Below are 19079 nucleotides of genomic sequence, written 5' to 3' on the forward strand. Positions count from 1 at the left end.
ACCGAGGACCGCACTGCTCCACGTGAGCCGGTGGCTAGGCGCGGAAGGACCACTTCGGGTGCTCCATCTACCAGAAGTCGTTCATCGAGGAGTTCGTCCCGTACCGCAATGGGACCCCCGGCGCCCATCTTTGACCCGGACGAGGGGCTTGAGCGCCCAACACTGGAGGCGCCGCATCTGCTCGACGCCGAACAATTAAGGGCGCAGGCCGGCGTGAGTGCAGCGGCCATTTTTGAGGTCGTGCGCACGTCTAAGAACCTCAAGGGGGGTTATATGAGGACCCTCAATGTGGCGGCGACGGGTCTTCTAGACATTGTAGAGGCCCTCGCGGACAGAACGGTGTCGGACGAGGTGCGTCGCATCCAGGTGGAGTTTTCTCGCCTCCGCCGTGAGAACGACGCGTTAAAGGCTGAGCGTAAGTCGCTGCTGCTCGAGTTGGAGCAGGCGAGCGCTACGACCGCCACGAGGGCAACCTGCCCACCGCCTGCCCCAGCAGTCTCGAGTACCATGCCTCAGATGGGGGAGCTGCTGGAGGAGTTTAGGCGATCATTAATAGCCTCGGTGGGGACAATGATTAATGCCCGCTTCGAGGGCATCGAGGAGCGCCTCCTCCCGGAGACGAGAATACGCCCACCTCTAAGGGCGGACAGGGCCCCGGTGGTGCCAGTTGGCACTCCGGCGCCGGTGTCGGTGCCGGTTACGGCTCCTGTTGCAGCGGAGTCCACTCCCGCTGCGAAAAAGTCGGGGAAAAAGTCGGGGAAAAAGGGAAGTAAAAAGGGGGTGAGCCATCCCCCGGTCCCCGAACTGCCGGCGGTTCCTCCAACTCCGGAGGCGATGGAGACCACTCCTGTAGCGGGTCCCTCGAACCCAGCTACAACTTGGTCGGAGGTGGTAAGAAAGGGAAAGGGTAAGGGGAAAAAGTCCTCCCCCTCCACGGCGGCACAGAAATCGGCTTCCCAGGGGGCTAAAAAGACCCAGCGGGCCAAGCCTAAACTGACCGCCCCAAAGACGGCCGCGGTACTGGTCACCATCAACACAGAGGCTGCCGCCAAGGGGGTTACCTATGCTCAGGTTATGGAGCGGGCGGAAGAGGCGGTGAACCCGGCGGACTTGGGCATTGAGTCCGTCCACTTCACGTTGTGGTGCTGGAGCGGCTCCCAATCGGAGAGCCGGATGAGTTTATGTCTTCGGGCGACGGTGCACGCCGTAAAAGACACCGAACGCCCTCGGTGCTCGGGTCTGAAATTTCGGGCTCGGAAACCGAGACCGAGGACCGCACTGCTCCACGTGAGCCGGTGGCTAGGCGCGGAAGGACCACTTCGGGTGCTCCATCTACCAGAAGTCGTTCATCGAGGAGTTCGTCCCGTACCGCAATGGGACCCCCGGCGCCCATCTTTGACCCGGACGAGGGGCTTGAGCGCCCAACACTGGAGGCGCCGCATCTGCTCGACGCCGAACAATTAAGGGCGCAGGCCGGCGTGAGTGCAGCGGCCATTTTTGAGGTCGTGCGCACTGGTCACCATCAACACAGAGGCTGCCGCCAAGGGGGTTACCTATGCTCAGGTTATGGAGCGGGCGGAAGAGGCGGTGAACCCGGCGGACTTGGGCATTGAGTCCGTCCACTTCCGCCGATCCGCCACAGGGGCCCGGATCATAGAGATCCCAGGCGCCCAAGGCCAGGACAAGGCCAATGCCCTGGCCGATAAGTTGAAAGTTGCCCTCGACGGGGTTGCCGAGGTAGCGGTCCCCGTCAAATGCGCCGATCTGCGGGTGCTGGGGCTTGGGGACACGGCCACCGTTGAAAAGGTGGCCATCGCGGTGTCTCGTGCCGGGGGGTGTCTGGTGGACCAGGTCAAGGTCCACCCAATCACCGCGGGCCCCGATGGAATGGGCTCGTGTATAGTCGAGTGCCCGGTGGCGGCCACCAAGACTATATCAAAGGCGGGCAAAATAATGGTCGGATGGACCTCAGCAACGGTCCGATTACTAGAGCAGCGGCCTCTCCGCTGCTACAGGTGTTTGGGTGTTGGCCATACAAGGCCGACATGTCCCTCCCCCGTCGACCGCAGCAAAATGTGCTTCCGGTGCGGCGAGGAGGGCCATAAAACTGCGGCCTGCAAATCCGCAGCCATGCGGTGCAGCGTTTGCGCTGCGGCCGGAAAGCCGGCCGGACATTTAATGGGGGGGAGGCTTTGTGCTCCCCCCACGGTAAAAGGAAGGTCGGGCGTGGGGGCGTGGAGAGCTCCCACCGCCCCGACTCGATCTGTGAGGGCAGACAGGGAGGCTAGCATGTCAGAATAATAATGGATTGTAGTCGACATGCTAGCTTCCTACAGGCGAACCTCAACCACTGTGCGAGGGCACAGGATCTCCTCCTTCAATCCCTCGCGCAGTGGCAGGTGCATGTGGCGGTGGCTTGCGAGCCGTATTTTGTCCCCCCCCATTCTAACTGGGCCGGGGACTTTGACGGTTCGGTGGCGGTGGTGGTCCGGATGGGTGTTGGCCCCCCTCTTGTTGTCTTCGAAAGGGGGGCAGGTTACGTCGTGGTCGGCTGGGGGGAGTACACCATTGTTGGGGCGTACTTCTCCCCCAACCGCTCCCTGGCAGAGTTCGAGGCATTCCTGGACTCTGTCAGGGCGGCTGTGTCTCGCAGGTCGCCGGGGTCCATCTTGGTCCTCGGCGACTTCAACGCTAAGTCCCGGGCGTGGGGCTGCCCCGTCACGGACGGGAGGGGGGAGGCAGTCCAAGTTTGGGGACTCCTCTCCGGGCTGTCCCTGCTCAACCTGGGGACAGCCCACACTTGCGTGCGGCACAACGGGGGGTCCATTGTGGACCTCTCCTTTGCCACCCCTGCAGTCGCGCGCAGAGTGGCTGGATGGAGGGTGGAGGAGGATGTCGAGACCCTATCTGATCACCTCTACATCAGATTTGTGGTCTCCCCTCCCTCGGGAGGTGCGGCGAGTGTGCGGCGGCCCGTCGGCACCTTCCCTAGGTGGAACTTGGGCCGGCTCGACAAGGAGCTGGCGGAGGAGGCGGCCATCGTTCACCGATGGTTCGCCCCCAGGCCGGAGGAGGGAGCCGACACGGAGGTGTTGGCCGGCCGGATGCACACCATCCTCACTGAGGTGTGTGATGCGGCCATGCCGAGGGCGCGACGTCGACCAGCACGCAAGTCCGTCTACTGGTGGACCCCGGAGATAGCCGAACTACGGATAGCGGCCAACAGAGCCCGTAGAGCACACGCCCGTTGTCAAGCACGGAACCGGCGAGCTCCGGGCCGGGAGGGAGCCGATGTTGAACTGGCGGAACTGCGGGAACAGTACGGAGCTGCCAAGCGAGCCCTACAACTGGCCATAAGCCAAGCCAAATCGGCCGCCTTTGAGGAGATCCTGGCGGATCTTGACAGAGACCCGTGGGGGCGTCCCTACCGAGCGGCTCGGAAGAAATTACGCAATCTTGGCGCCCCCTTAACGGAGACCCTACAGCCGGATCTTCTCGGCAGGGTGGTGGGCGAACTGTTCCCCAATTCGCCGGGACACACGCCCCCGGTGATGGCTCCTCCTACTCCGGAGCCCACAGAGGAAGAGGCTCCCCCCTCAATTTCAGAGGGAGAGATGGAGCTGGCCATGGACCGCCTTCGCGGCAGGAAAACGGCTCCGGGGCCTGACGGCGTTCCAGGAAGAGTATTGGCACTCGCCCTCAAACACTTGGGAGAGCAGCTTCGGGGACTCTTCAACGCATGCATCAGCAGAGGAGAGTTCCCGAAACAGTGGAAAGTCGGACGCTTGTGCCTGCTCCCGAAAGGGGGAGATCGACCACCTGACTCCCCCTCGGCGTATAGGCCGATTGTTTTGCTGGACGAGACGGGCAAGTTACTGGAGAAGATCATCGCATCTCGTCTCGTCCAGCACTTAGAGACAGTTGGGCCCCAGCTTTCGGAGGCCCAGTACGGATTTAGGGCAGGGCGGTCAACCCTAGACGCCTTAACAGCCCTGAAGGAGTCAAGCAAAGGAGCGGTTGCGGCTGGAGATGTCGTCCTGGGGGTATCGCTAGATGTAGCGAATGCCTTCAACAGCATTCCGTTCGAGACCATAATGGAGGCACTCCGGTACCATGGGGTGCCCCCCTATCTCCGGAAGCTGTTGGGGGCGTACCTCCAGGACAGAGAAATAGTTTGGGAGGGCCGTGATGGCCGACGGTACGCGCGGCGAATGACGTGCGGTGTTCCACAGGGGTCGGTTCTTGGTCCGACCCTGTGGAACATCGGATACGACTGGCTCCTCCGCGGGCCAGTTCCCCCCGGCGCGGAAGTCATCGGATACGCGGATGACACCTTCGTAGCAGCCCGGGGGAGGACTTATGAGGAGGCGGCGCGACTGGCAACAATCGCCGTGTCGCTGGTGGTGGACCGGCTTGCGCTTTTGGGCCTGAGGGTCTCCTTAACGAAGACGGAGGCCCTCCTATTCCATGGACCGCGGAGGGGACCTCCCCCGGACGCGCGCATTGTCGTCCAGGGAGTGGAGGTGCCGGTGAGGGCCCAACTTAAATATCTGGGCCTCACCCTGGACGGACGGTGGAACTTCGGGGCCCACTTTACACAATTAGCCCCGAAGCTAATCGCCGCAGCGGCCGCTCTAGGTCGGCTGCTCCCTAATTTGGGGGGCCCGGGCTCGGCCTGCCGGCGCCTTTATACCGGCATCGTCCGAAGCATGGCGCTGTACGGTGCCCCCGTGTGGGCGGACGCTCTCACCGCTAAAAACTTAGTATTGTTGAGGAGACCCCAGAGGGTGATAGCGGTGAGAGCGATCAGGGGGTACCGTACCATATCGTGGACGGCGGCCACCCTTTTGGCGGGCGACCCTCCCTGGGAGCTTCAGGCGGGGGTCTTGGCGCGGGTGTATGCCTGCAAAATAGAGGCAAGAACGCGGGGCGAACGCCCTGACTTTGACGAAGTGCGGAGGACCAGGTCAGAGGCGCAAACCGACCTGGTCCAGAGATGGGACGAACAATTGCGGTCCCCAGTCGCCGGCCGGGACACGGTGGAGGCGATCCAGCCACACCTTTCACGATGGCTGGGAAGAAAGTGGGGGGTTCTGTCCTTCCGGCTGGTGCAGGTACTTACCGGACACGGTTGTTTCGGTAAGTACCTGCACCAGATTGCGGGCCGGGAACCAACGCCGGCCTGCCACGAATGTGACGCGCCAACAGATACGGCGCACCACACACTGGTCGAGTGCGCGGCCTGGGCGCCGCAGAGGCACGCCATGTCGGCGTTTGTGGAGGGGGACCTCTCGCTAACTAACGTGATCAGCTCGATGCTGAATAGCGAGGGGTCCTGGAGGGCGGTGGCCACCTTCTGCGAGTCAGTCATTTCGCAGAAGGAGGCCGCGGAGCGGGATCGTGAGGCGTCTTCCTCCGACCCGCGCCGCCAGCGGAGGCGGGGTGTACGAAGAAGGAGGTATGCACACCTCCTCCCCCCGCCGTAGTCAGTAGTAGTAGGAGAAGTTGTTGGGCCGCCTGGTCCGGGAGAGGGCAGTCTGCCACCTCCGGGCTCGGCGGTCGGTGCGGATTGTACCGGAGGCCGGGACATACTGCGCATCTGCGCGCATTCTGTCCCGGCCTCCGAAGGCCCTCTTCGGCCGGCGAACTCGGGGGAGTTTTCTGGCCATTGCACGAGGGGGCGTGTGGAGGGACGGCACCAGTGTGTTGCGGTGTCGTCCCACACTGTGGACGGGTCCGTTGATGGACAGCCGCGTCGGGGCTGCGGTTGCGTGCTTTAAGCGATCCCGCAGCCTCGACATTATGCGGAGGAGGAAGCAACACCTCGGTGGTTTAGTGGGTAGGCCTAGCCCTTCTGGTTCGGAGAGCCCCACATACCCCAGCGCTCCCCCGGGCGCTGGGGATGCAATTTCATGCATTAACCGAGTTAAAAAAAAAAAAAAAAAAAAAAAAAAAAAAAGGTTAGGTTAGGTTCCCCCTCGTGGGTCTGCACCTTGTCGTGGTGAGGGGGCTCAGTAGCATTAGCGAAGCCAAGACAGACCCGAAGGGACCGTTTCGTTCTGAGGCCTTCAGGCTCAGAACCAGGTCCCTTCACACCGTGTGGTGGTGCGCGAGCGCCACTGCACGAGAGAGGAAGGAAAACCTCTATAAAAAACCATGGGGGGGGCGGACTTTCATGTCCTGCCCGGGGTGGGGGTGTCCGCTGAGTACTGTTCTCGGCGGACCCAAACCGCAAGCCTGGCTCAATTTTTGAGTCAGGATCGGGGGCTGCTTGTCGGAGGTCGGGGAGACAGCGGTCGCGAGGAAGAAAACCTCTATAAAAAATCACTGTGCGTGTCCCTCTGCTTGCAGAGGGCACAGGTGACGGAGGAGGGACGGGTGATCCGTCGGTGGGAGGGCGGGCTCTCCCGGTTTCGGTATCGTCTCCGGGAGGGCAGACTTCGGTCACCGCCCTCAAACTCGTTATCCCAGCGGAGGTGTCGTGGTCACGTCTCGCGGCCACTGCTGGGACCGAGGGCCTTGCCTTAATTGGCCGGGCCAAGAGGACTTAACCTCACTAAAAAAAGTTAGTTTGTAAGATCCGGTGAAACCTGCCCGACCTCACCGTGTAATAGGGTTACCCAGGTACAGGGGGCTCTGCCTGGGTGGACGGTTTATTTCCCCCATACTCGTGGGACTCTTTATGGAACCTTTTTATCAAAACCAAATCGACGTAAACAGTGGGAGGGGCGAGAAGCCCAATAGTGAAGAGATCGGGGGCAAAAAGCCCGGCAGTGTAGACTGCGCAGTGGTGGAGGGTCGTCGCATGCCCAGTGTTGCGCGACCCTCGTTGATTGTCGGAGGAGGGGGTTCCAGGCCCCTTACTCCCGTTGTGGTGCTGGAGCGGCTCCCAATCGGAGAGCCGGATGAGTTTTTGTCTTCGGGTGACGGTGCACGCCGTAAAAGACACCGAACGCCCTCGGTACTCGGGTCTGAAATTTCGGGCTCGGAAACCGAGACCGAGGACCGCACTGCTCCACGTGAGCCGGTGGCTAGGCGCGGAAGGACCACTTCGGGTGCTCCTTCTACCCGGAGTCGGTCGTCGAGGAGTTCGTCCCGTACCGCAATGGGACCCCCGGCGCCCATCTTTGACCCGGACGAGGGGCTTGAGCGCCCAACACTGGACGCGCCGCATCTGCTCGATGCCGAACAATTAAGGGCGCAGGCCGGCGTGAGTGCAGCGGCCATATTCGAGGTTGTGCGCACTTCGAAAAACCTGAAGGGGGGTTATATGAGGACCCTCAATGTGGCGGCGACGGGTCTTCTAGACATTGTAGAGGCCCTGGCGGATAGAACGGTGTCGGACGAGGTGCGCCGCACCCAGGTGGAGTTTTCTCGCCTCCGCCGGGAGAATGAGGCGCTGAAAGCTGAGCGCAAATCCCTGCTGCTGGAGCTGGAACAGGCGAGCACTACAACCGCCACGAGGGCAACTTGCCCACCGCCTGCCCCAGCAGTCTCGAGTGCCATGCCTCAGATAGGAGAGCTGCTAGAGGAGTTCAGGCGCTCAATTATAGCCTCAGTGGGGACCATGATTAATGCCCGCTTCGAGGGCATCGAGGAGCGCCTCCTCCCGGAGACGAGAATTCGCCCACCTCTAAGGGCGGACAGGGCCCCGGTGGTGCCAGTTGGCACCCTGGCGCCGGTGCCGGCGCCGGTCTCTGCTCCGGCACCTGTTGCAGCGGAGTCCACTCCCGCTGCGAAAAAGTCGGGGAAAAAGACGGGGAAAAACAAGAGGAATAAAAAGGGGGTGAGCCATCCCCCGGTCCCCGAACTGCCGGCGGTTCCTCCGACTCCGGAGGCGATGGAGACCACTCCTGTAGCGGGTCCCTCGAATCCAGCAACAACTTGGACGGAGGTGGTCAGGAAAGGAAAGGGTAAGGGGAAAAAGTCCCCCCCCTCCACGGCGGCACAAAAACCGGCCTCCCAGGCGGCTAAGAAGACCCAGCGGGCCAAGCCTAAGCTGACTGCCCCGAAGACGGCCGCGGTACTGGTCACCCTGAACACGGAGGCTGCCGCTAAGGGAGTGACGTACGCCCAGCTCATGGAGCGGGCAGAGGAGGCGGTGAACCCGGCGGACCTGGGCATTGAGTCCGTCCACTTTCGCCGATCCGCCACAGGGGCCCGGATCATAGAGATCCCAGGCTCCCAAGGCCAGGACAAGGCCGTTGCCCTGGCCGATAAATTGAAGACCGCCCTTGACGGGGTTGCCGAGGTAGCGGTCCCCGTCAAATGCGCCGATCTGCGGGTGCTGGGGCTTGGGGACACGGCCACCGTTGAAAAGGTGGCCATCGCTGTGTCTCGTGCCGGGGGGTGTCTGGTGGACCAGGTCAAGGTCCACCCAATTACCGCGGGCCCCGATGGAATGGGCTCGTGCATAGTCGAGTGTCCGGTGGCGGCCACCAAGACTATCTCAAAGGCGGGCAAATTAATGGTCGGATGGACCTCCGCAACGGTCCGCTTACTAGAGCAGCGGCCTCTCCGCTGCTACAGATGTTTGGGCGTTGGCCATACCAGGCCGACATGTCCCTCTTCCGTCGACCGCAGCAAATTGTGCTTCCGGTGCGGCGAGGAGGGCCATAAAACTGCGGCCTGCAAATCCACAACCATGCGGTGCGGCGTTTGCGCTGCGGCCGGAAAGCCGGCCGGACATTTAATGGGGGGGAGGCTTTGTGCTCCCCCCACGGTAAAAGGAAAGTCGGGCGTGGGGGCGTGGAGAGCTCCCACCGCCCCGATTCGACCAGCGAGGGCAGAAAGGGAGGCTAGCATGTCAGAATAATAATGGATTGTAGTCGACATGCTAGCTTCCTTCAGGCGAATCTTAACCACTGTGCGAGGGCACAAGATCTTTTCCTTCAATCCCTCGCGCAGTGGCAGGTGCAGGTGGCGGTGGCTTGCGAGCCGTATTTCGTCCCCCCCCATTCTAACTGGGCCGGGGACCTCGACGGTTCGGTGGCGGTGGTGGTCCGGATGGATGCTGGCCCGCCTCTTATTGTTGTCGAAAGGGGGCAAGGTTATGTCGTGGTCAGCTGGCGGGAGTACACCATTGTTGGGGTGTACTTCTCCCCCAATCGCTCCCTGGCAGAGTTCGAGACGTTCCTGGACTCTGTCAGGGCGGCAGTATCTCGCAGGTCGCCGGGGTCTATCTTAGTCCTCGGCGACTTCAACGCGAAGTCCCGGGCGTGGGGCTGCCCCGTCACGGACGGGAGGGGGGAGGCGGTCCAGGTATGGGGACTCCTCTCGGGGCTGTCCCTGCTCAACCTGGGGACAGTCCACACTTGCGTGCGCCACAACGGGGGGTCCGTTGTGGACCTCTCCTTTGCCACTCCTGCAGTCGCGCTAGGGTAGTCGGATGGAGGGTGGAGGAGGATGTCGAGACCCTATCTGACCACCTGTACATCAGGTTTGAGGTCTCCCCTCCCTCGGGAGGTGCGGCGAGTGGGCAACGGCCCGTCAGCACCTTCCCCAGGTGGAACTTAGGCAGGCTCGACAAGGCGCTGGCGGAGGAGGCGGCCATCGTCCACCGATGGTTCGCCCCCAGGACGGAGGAGGGAGCCGACATGGAGGTGTTGGCCGGCCGGATGCACACCATCCTCACCGAGGTATGTGATTCGGCCATGCCGAGGGCGCGACGTCGACCACCACGCAAGTCCGTTTACTGGTGGACCCCGGAGATAGCCGAGCTGAGACAATTGGCCAACGGAGCCCGAAGAGCGCACGCCCGATGTCGGACACGCAACCGACGAGCTCCGGACCGGGAGAGAGCCGAAGCCGAACTGGCGGAATTGCGGGAGCAGTACCGAGCTGCCAAGCGCGCCCTGCAACTGGCCATAAGCCAAGCCAAATCGGCCGCCTTTGAGGAGATCCTGGCGGACCTAGACAGAGACCCGTGGGGGCGTCCCTACCGAGCGGCTCGGAAGAAGTTACGCAACCTTGGCGCCCCGTTAACGGAGACCCTACAGCCGGATCTTCTCGGCAGGGTGGTGGGCGAACTGTTCCCCAATTCGCCGGGACACACGCCCCCGATGATGGCTCCTCCTACTCCGGAGCCCGCAGAGGAAGAGGCTCCCCCCCTAATATCCGAGGGAGAGATGGAGCTGGCCCTGGACCGCCTTCGTGGCAGGAAAACGGCTCCGGGACCTGACGGCGTTCCGGGACGAGTGCTGACAGTCGCGCTCAAACATCTGGGAGAACAGCTTCGGGGACTCTTCAATGCATGTTTCAGCAGGGGAGAGTTCCCGAAACAATGGAAGGTCGGACGTTTGTGCCTACTCCCGAAAGGGGGAGATCGACCACCTGATTCCCCCTCGGCGTACAGGCCAATTGTTTTGCTGGACGAGACGGGCAAGTTGCTGGAGAAGATCATCGCATCTCGTCTCGTCCAGCACTTGGAGACGGTTGGGCCCCAGCTTTCGGAGGCCCAGTACGGATTTAGGGCAGGGCGGTCCACCTTAGACGCCTTAACAGCCCTGAAGGAGTCCAGTAAACGAGCGGTTGCGGCTGGAGATGTCGTCCTGGGGGTATCTTTGGATGTGGCAAACGCCTTCAACAGCATTCCGTTTGAGACGATCATGGAGGCACTCCGGTACCATGGGGTGCCCCCCTACCTCCGGAAGCTGTTGGGGGCATACCTCCAGGACAGGGAGATAGTGTGGGAGAGCCGAGACGGACGAAAATATGCGCGCCGAATGACGTGCGGAGTTCCACAGGGGTCGGTTTTGGGTCCGACCCTGTGGAACATTGGATATGATTGGCTCCTTCGGGGGCCGGTTCCTCCCGGAGCGGAGGTTATAGGTTATGCGGACGACACTTTCGTCGCTGCCCGGGGCGGGTCTTATGAGGAGGCGGCGCGGCTGGCCACAATCGCCGTGTCTCTGGTGGTGGACCGGCTTGCACTTCTGGGCTTGAGGGTCTCCTTGACTAAGACGGAGGCCCTCCTTTTCCACGGACCGCGGCGGGGACCTCCCCCGGACGCGCGAATAGTCGTCCAGGGAGTGGAGGTGCCGGTGAGGGCCCAACTCAAATACCTGGGCCTCACATTAGATGGACGGTGGAACTTTGGGGCCCACTTCACACAAATGGCCCCGAAGCTGATTGCCGCAGCGGCCGCTCTAGGCCGGCTGCTACCTAATTTGGGGGGCCCGGGCTCGGCCTGCCGGCGCCTTTATATTGGTATAGTCCGGAGCATGGCGCTGTACGGTGCCCCCGTGTGGGCGGATGCTCCGAGGAGACCCCAGAGGGTGATAGCGGTGAGAGCGATCAGGGGGTACCGTACCATATCGTGGACGGCGGCTACCCTATTGGCGGGCGACCCCCCCTGGGAGCTTCAGGCGGGAGTCTTGGCGCGGGTGTATGCCTACAAAATAGAGGCACGAAATCGGGGCGAGCAACCAACCTTTGAAGAAGTGAGGAGGATCAGATCGGAGGCGCATACAGACCTGATAGAGAGGTGGAGTGAACAATTGCTGTCCCCAGTCGCTGGCCGGGACACGGTAGAGGCAATCCAGCCCCACCTGTCCCGATGGTTAAGTAGGAAGTGGGGGGTTCTGTCCTTCCGGCTGGTGCAGGTACTTACCGGACACGGATGTTTCGGTAAGTACCTGCACCAGATTGCGGGCCGGGAACCAACGCCGGCCTGCCACGAGTGTGACGCGCCACAAGACACGGCGCACCACACACTAGCTGAGTGCGCGGCCTGGGCGCCGCAGAGGCACGCCATGTCGGCGTTTGTGGAGGGGGACCTCTCGCTAACTAGCGTCATCAGCGCGATGCTGAACAGCGAGGGGTCCTGGAGGGCGGTAGCCTCCTTCTGCGAGTCAGTCATGTCGCAGAAGGAGGCCGCGGAGCGGGATCGTGAGGTGTCTTCCTCCGACCCGCGCCGCCAGCGGAGGCGGGGTGTAAGAAGAAGGAGGTACGCGCACCTCCTCCCCCCGCCGTAGTAGAAGTAGGTAGGAGAAGTTGTGGGGCCACCTGATCCGTGAGAGGGCAGTCTGCCACCTCCGGGCTCAGTGGCCGGTGCGGATTATACCGGAGGCCGGGACATACTGCGCATCTGCGCGCAGTCTGTCCCGGCCTCCGAAGGCCCTCTTCGGCCGGCGAACTCGGGGGAGTTTTCTGGCCATTGCACGAGGGGGCATGTGGAGGGACGGCACCAGTGTGTTGCGGTGTCGTCCCACACTGTGGACGGGTCCATGATTGGACAGCCGCGTCGGGGCTGCGGTTGCGTGCTTTAAGCGATCCCGCAGCCTCGACATTATGCGGAGGAGGAAGCAACACCTCGGTGGTTTAGTGGGTAGGCCTAGCCCTTCTGGTTCGGAGAGCCCCACATACCCCAGCGCTCCCCCGGGCGCTGGGGATGCAATTTCATGCATTAACCGAGTTAAAAAAAAAAAAAAAAAAAAAAAAAAGGTTAGGTTAGGTTAGGTTCCCCCCCGAGGGATCTCCACCTTGCAGTGGTGGGGGGGCTCAGTAGCCGCAACCGAGTGGTGTGGGACACTCGTTTGCGGTGAAGCTAAGAGAGATCCAGTGGAGAGGCCGCTTCCCTGTCTGGGCGGTACCGTCTTACCCCGGGGGACCAAAAGCGGCCGGCCGGCTGGGCTGAGAGGAGCAGTCTGGCCGGTTTTGGAGAGGCTGGTCGCGGAGGAAGGGGTGTACCCTATCTCCGCGACTGGGCGGGGCCGCACCGCGAGATGCGGCAACGGTGGGGCTGCCGTGGGGAGCCGGGGGTCGGGCGGTCGGACCCGGCTCTTAACCCATGGCGGCTGGTGGTGGGGCCGCTGGGCAGCTGGAGTAGTAGCGGGCGGACTGCCGCTCTTGGGTTCGGTGGCTAGGGTCACGGGGCAGCTGGAGTCGGAGCGTGGGACACTCCGCTCTTGGGTCAGTGGCCTAGGCTGCTGGGCAGCTGGAGTGGGCGGACCGCTGCTCTTGGGCTTGGCGGCCGGAGAGGAGGTGGCGGCGGCCTACACATCTTCCGCCGCCGGCGGCCGGGACATGCTGCGCATCTGCGCGTGGCCTGTCCCGGCTTCCGAAGGCCCCCTGGCTGGCGAACTCGGGGGAGTTTGCTGGCCATTGCACAAGGGGGCATAGTGGGGGGACGGCACCCGTGTGTTGGGGTGTCGTCCCACACTGTGGAGGAGTCCATGTGTGGACGGCCGCGTCGGGGTCGCGGATATGTGCTTAAAGCGTTCCCGTGGCCTCGGCACTATGCGGCGAGGAGGAGGCAACACCTCGGTGGTTTAGTGGGTAGGCCTAGCCCTTCTGGTTCGGAGAGCCCCACATACCCCAGCGCTCCCCCGGGCGCTGGGGATGCAATTTCATGCATTAACCGAGTGAACAAAAAAAAAAAAAAAAAAAAAAAAAAAAAAAAAAGGTTAGGTTAGGTTAGGTTAGGTTAGGTTAGGTTAGGTTAGGTTCCCCCTCGTCAACGTGGAGGCGGAAGCAGACAGGCTCCGGGCAGACATGACCCGCGTCTGCGATATTGCGATGCCCCGCGTCCGGTTCTGTCCCGGACGGCGGAGGGTATATTGGTGGTCGGCGGAAATCGCGCAGTTGCGCAAGAATTGTACTGCGGCACGCCGCCGCTACCAACGCCTCCGCAGGAGGCGTCGCCGACCCCCAGACGCGGAGTCGCAAGAGGCGGAGCTGTACGAGAGGTACAGAGCGGCGAAGAAGGCCCTGTCCACTGAAATCAGCAGGGCCAAAACCGCCGCCTGGGGAACTCTTCTGGAGACGCTAGATACTGATCCGTGGGGGCGCCCGTATCGCTGGGTCAGGGGCAAACTTCGCCCCTGGGCCCCCCCACTTACGCAAAGTCTCCAGCCCCAGGTGGTCGAGAACGTGGTGTCCGCTCTGTTTCCTCTCAGGGCGGCACACATCCCGCCGCCCATGGCTCCGCCGGGCGAGACGCCGACGACGACGACGGAAGAGGAGGAGGAGGAAATTCCCCCGGTGACCCGGGTAGACCTGAGGGTGGCGGTGCAACGCCTCGCGGCTAAGAACACCGCCCCAGGGCCCGACGGCATTCCAGGCCGAGCGTGGGTCCTGGCTCGAGAGGCCCTCGAGCCCCGACTACTGGGGCTCTACAACGCGTGCATAGAGAGGGGCGAGTTCCCGGCACCGTGGAAGACCGGGAAGCTCGTCCTGCTGAAGAAGGAGGGGCGCCCCGCGGACTCGCCGTCCGCGTACCGGCCCATAGTGTTGCTGGACGAGGTGGGCAAGCTCTTTGAGCGCATCCTTGCAGACCGCCTCGTCGCACACCTAAGTTGTGTTGGGCCGGACCTAGCGGACCAACAATTTGGGTTCCGCAAAGGGCGCTCCACGATCGACGCAATTGCACGCGTCAGGGCCCTGGCGGAGGACGCAGTAGCCCAGGGAGAGGTCGTCTTGGCGGTGTCACTCGACATCGCCAACGCCTTCAACACCCTCCCCTGGAGCAGCATACGGGTGGCACTGGAATATCACAGAGTGCCACTCTACCTCCGCCGCATTGTCGGGGCTTACCTAGAAGGTAGATCGATCGTCTACCCGGGTCAGAACAGTTGGTCGCGAAAAGTAGTCACGTGTGGGGTTCCACAGGGGTCGGTTCTAGGCCCTCTCCTGTGGAACGTGGGCTACAATTTCGTTCTGCGCGGTGCGCTCCCGCCGGGCGTCGGCATATTCTGCTATGCCGACGACACGTTGGTAACAGCCCGGGGGAAGACGCACCGCGACGCGGAAGTGCTGGCCACAGCTGGGGTCGCACAAGTCGTCGCTCGCATCCGGCGGCTGGGTCTGGAGGTGGCACTAGAAAAGTCGGAGGCCCTATTTTTCCATGGGCCCCGACGCCGCCCTCCACCCGGATCCAGCATTATAGTAGGCGGAGTCACCATCGGCATCGCACCGTCGATGAAGTATCTCGGACTGACTCTCGACGGCCGATGGGACTTCACAGCCCATTTCAGTCGGCTGGCCCCCAAACTCGTAGGTGCGGCGGGCGCACTATCTCGCCTGCTGCCAAACCTCGGGGGGCCAAACAACACCTGCCGACGGCTGTACGCCGGGATCGTGCGGTCAATGGCCCTATATGGCTCTCCCATCTGGGCCAATGCCCTGTCGGCCAAAAACATCGCCGCCCTGCGACGTCCGCAGCGGGTGATGGCCGTCAGGGCCGTGAGAGGCTACCGCACGATCTCCTTTGAAGTGGCGTGCCTACTGGCCGGAACGCCGCCGTGGGACTTGGACGCGGGGGCCCTCGCGTCACTCTATACATGGCGCGAGGAGGCCCGAGGCGGAGGCTCACTGCCAGCGCCTCAGGAAGTCGAGGCGCGGAGAGCAGAGCTCCGCCAAGATGTCCTGGCGGCGTGGAAGCGACGACTGGAAGACCCCAGCGCCGGCCTCGTAACCATCGAGGCCGTGCGGCCGGCGGTCACGGAGTGGCTGGAGAGAGGGCACGGCGCGCTCACATATCGGCTGACACAGGTCTTGACCGGACACGGTTGTTTCGGCAAGTACCTGTGTCGCATAGGCCGCGAGCAGACGCCCAGGTGCCATCACTGTGGAGACTGCCCCGATACGGCGCTGCATACGCTGGCACACTGCCAGGCGTGGTCGTCGCAGCGCCGTCAATTGACCGGGGTGGTCGGGAGCGACCTCTCGCTCTCGGCTGTGGTTCTGTCCATGGTCGGGAGCGAGGCAGCGTGGTCGGCCGTCGCCTCATTCTGTGAAGAGGTCATTTCCCTCAAAGAGGCGGCGGAACGGGAGCGAGAAATCAACGCTCCCCTCCCTTCCCGCGCAAGACGCACTGGGCGTCGTAGGCGCCGGGACGATCTCCGGCCCCCGTGACGCGGACCTGTGGGCGGCGGAGGCGGAACGCTCCGTCGCCTGGACAGGGAACAGGTCCGAGAGGTGGGGAGTGCGCTGTGTGTTCCTGGCGCACCCCCGTGAAGTGGAGAGTTAGGGGGGGGCAACCATCATGCCCGCCCCCGCTCGAAGTAGGGCCCGCATCCAAAGCGGGCCGTCACCGGCTGGGACGCGGAGTATCCGATTGGAGGTACCGCGTCCTGGCCACGTTATGGTGACTGTAGAAGGAACACCGTCAGGTTTTTAGTCGGTATGCCCATGTTAGCCGGAACGCCTTGCCGGCGGGAGAGCCCGACAGACCCCCGCTTTCCTCCCTGGGGCGGGACATGCAGTAATGCATTTTCCTGACGCAAAAAAAAAAAAAAAAAAAAAAAAAAAAAAGGTTCCCCCTCGTGGGTCTGCACCTTGTCGTGGTGAGGGGGCTCAGTAGCATTAGCGAAGCCAAGACAGACCCGAAGGGACCGCTTCGTTCTGAGGCCTTCAGGCTCAGAACCAGGTCCCTTCACACCGTGTGGTGGTGCGCGAGCGCCACTGCACGAGAGAGGAAGGAAAACCTCTATAAAAAACCATGGGGGGGCGGACTTTCATGTCCTGCCCGGGGTGGGGGTGTCCGCTGAGTACTGTTCTCGGCGGACCCAAACCGCAAGCCTGGCTCAACTTTTGGGTCAGGATCGGGGGCTGCTTGTCGGAGGTCGGGGAGACAGCGGTCGCGAGGAAGAAAACCTCTATAAAAAATCACTGTGCGTGTCCCTCTGCTTGCAGAGGGCACAGGTGACGGAGGAGGGACGGGTGATCCGTCGGTGGGAGGGCGGGCTCTCCCGGTTTCGGTATCGTCTCCGGGAGGGCAGACTTCGGTCACCGCCTTCAAACTCGTTATCCCAGCGGAGGTGTCGTGGTCACGTCTCGCGGCCACTGCTGGGACCGAGGGCCTTGCCTTAATTGGCCGGGCCAAGAGGACTTAACCTCACTAAAAAAAGTTAGTTTGTAAGTTCCGGTGAAACCTGCCCGACCTCACCGTGTAATAGGGTTACCCAGGTACAGGGGGCTCTGCCTGGGTGGACGGTTTATTTCCCCCATACTCGTGGGACTCTATATGGAATTCTTAAACTTAAAAAACCAAACCGAAGTTAACAGTGGGAGGGGCGAGAAGCCCAACAACGAGGAGGAGATCGGGGGCAAAAAGCCCGGCAGTGTAGACTGCGCAGTGGTGGAGGGTCGTCGCACGCCCAGTGTTGCGCGACCGTCGTTGATTGTTGGAGGAGGGGGTTCCAGGCCCCTTACTCCTGTTGTGGTGCTGGAGCGGCTCCCAATTGGAGAGCCGGATGAGTTTTTGTCTTCGGGCGACGGTGCACGCCGTAAGAGACACCGAACGCCCTCGGTGCTCGGGTCTGAAATTTCGGGCTCGGAAACCGAGACCGAGGACCGCACTGCTCCACGTGAGCCGGTGGCTAGGCGCGGAAGGACCACTTCGGGTGCTCCTTCTACCAGGAGTCGTTCGTCGAGGAGTTCGTCCCGTACCGCAATGGGACCCCCGGCGCCCGCGCCCATCTTTGACCCGGACGAGGGGCTTGAGCGCCCAACACTGGACGCGCCGCATCTGCTCGATGCCGAGCAGCTAAGGGCGCAGGCCGGCGTGAGTGCAGCAGCCATTTTTGAGGTTGTGCGCACGTCGAAGAACCTCAAGGGGGGTTATATGAGGACCCTCAATATGGCGGCGACGGGTCTTCTCGATATTGTAGAGGCCCTGGCGGACAGAACGGTGTCGGACGAGGTGCGCCGCACCCAGGTGGAGTTTTCTCGCCTCCGCCGGGAGAATGAGGCGTTGAAGGCTGAGCGCAAATCGCTGCTGCTGGAGTTGGAGCAGGCGAGCGCTACTACCGCCACGAGGGCAACTTGCCCACCGCCTGCCCCAGCAGTCTCGAGTGCCATGCCTCAGATGGGGGAGCTGCTGGAGGAGTTTAGGCGATCAATTATAGCCTCGGTGGGGACTATGATTAATGCCCGCTTTGAGGGCATCGAGGAGCGCCTCCTCCCGGAGACGAGGATTCGTCCACCTCTAAGGGCGGACAGGGCCCCGGTGGGGCCAGTTGGCACCCCGGCGCCGGTGCCGGTGCCGGTCTCTACTCCGGCTGCTCCGGCTCCTGTTGCAGCGGAGTCCACTCCCGCTGCGAAAAAGACGGGGAAAAAGTCGGGGAAAAAGGGAAACAAAAAGGGGGTGAGCCATCCCCCGGTCCCCGAACTGCCGGCGGTTCCTCCAACTCCGGAGGCGATGGAGACCACTCCTGCAGCGGGTCCCTCGAACCCAACTACAACTTGGACGGAGGTGGTCAGGAAGGGAAAGGGGAAGGGGAAAAAGTCTCCACCCTCCACAGCGGCTCAGAAATCGGCTCCCAAGGCGGCTAAAAAGACCCAGCGGGGTAAGCCTAAGCTGACCGCCCCGAAGACGGCCGCGGTGCTGGTCACCCTGAACGCGGAGGCTGCCGCCAAGGGAGTAACCTATGCCCAACTTATGGGACGGGCGGAAGAGGCGGTGAACCCGGCGGACTTGGGCATTGAGTCCGTCCACTTCCGACGATCCGCCACAGGGGCCCGGATCATAGAGATCCCAGGCTCCCAAGGCCAGGACAAGGCCATTGCCCTGGCCGATAAATTGAAGGCCGCCCTCGACGGGGTTGCCGAGGTAGCGGTCCCCGTCAAATGCGCCGATCTGCGGGTGCTGGGGCTTGGGGACACGGCCACCGTTGAAAAGGTGGCCATCGCTGTGTCTCGTGCCGGGGGGTGTCTGGTGGACCAGGTCAAGGTCCACCCAATCACCGCGGGCCCCGATGGAATGGGCTCGTGTATAGTCGAGTGTCCGGTGGCGGCCACCAAGACGATATCGAAGGCGGGCAAATTAATGGTCGGATGGACCTCCGCAACGGTCCGACTACTAGAGCAGCGGCCTCTCCGCTGCTACAAGTGTTTGGGTGTTGGCCATACAAGGCCGACATGTCCCTCTCCCGTCGACCGCAGCAAAATATGCTTCCGGTGCGGCGAGGAGGGCCATAAAACTGCGGCCTGCAAATCCGCAACCATGCGGTGCAGCGTTTGTGCTGCGGCCGGAAAGCCGGCCGGACATTTAATGGGGGGGAGGCTTTGTGCTCCCCCCACGGTAAAAGGAAGGTCGGGCGTGGGGGCGTGGAGAGCTCCCACCGCCCCGACTCGAC

The 19079-nt window shown here is 62.6% G+C and overlaps 1 protein-coding gene and 1 pseudogene across 1 annotated transcript; both read left to right on the top strand.

Moving 5' to 3' along the window:
- Positions 1-273: 273 nt before the first annotated feature.
- Positions 274-3667, top strand: LOC142985770 (uncharacterized). The gene is made up of 3 exons (XM_076134017.1): positions 274-502; positions 2794-3319; positions 3607-3667. The coding sequence occupies exons 1-3, from the start codon at positions 274-276 to the stop codon at positions 3665-3667; spliced, it is 816 nt and encodes a 271-aa protein (XP_075990132.1).
- A 4173-nt stretch (positions 3668-7840) lies between these two features.
- Positions 7841-18276, top strand: LOC142985772 (uncharacterized; annotated as a pseudogene).
- The last annotated feature ends 803 nt before the right edge of the window (positions 18277-19079 follow it).

The sequence above is a fragment of the Anticarsia gemmatalis genome, chromosome W (genome assembly GCF_050436995.1).
Source record: "Anticarsia gemmatalis isolate Benzon Research Colony breed Stoneville strain chromosome W, ilAntGemm2 primary, whole genome shotgun sequence".
Classification (NCBI taxonomy): domain Eukaryota; kingdom Metazoa; phylum Arthropoda; class Insecta; order Lepidoptera; family Erebidae; genus Anticarsia; species Anticarsia gemmatalis.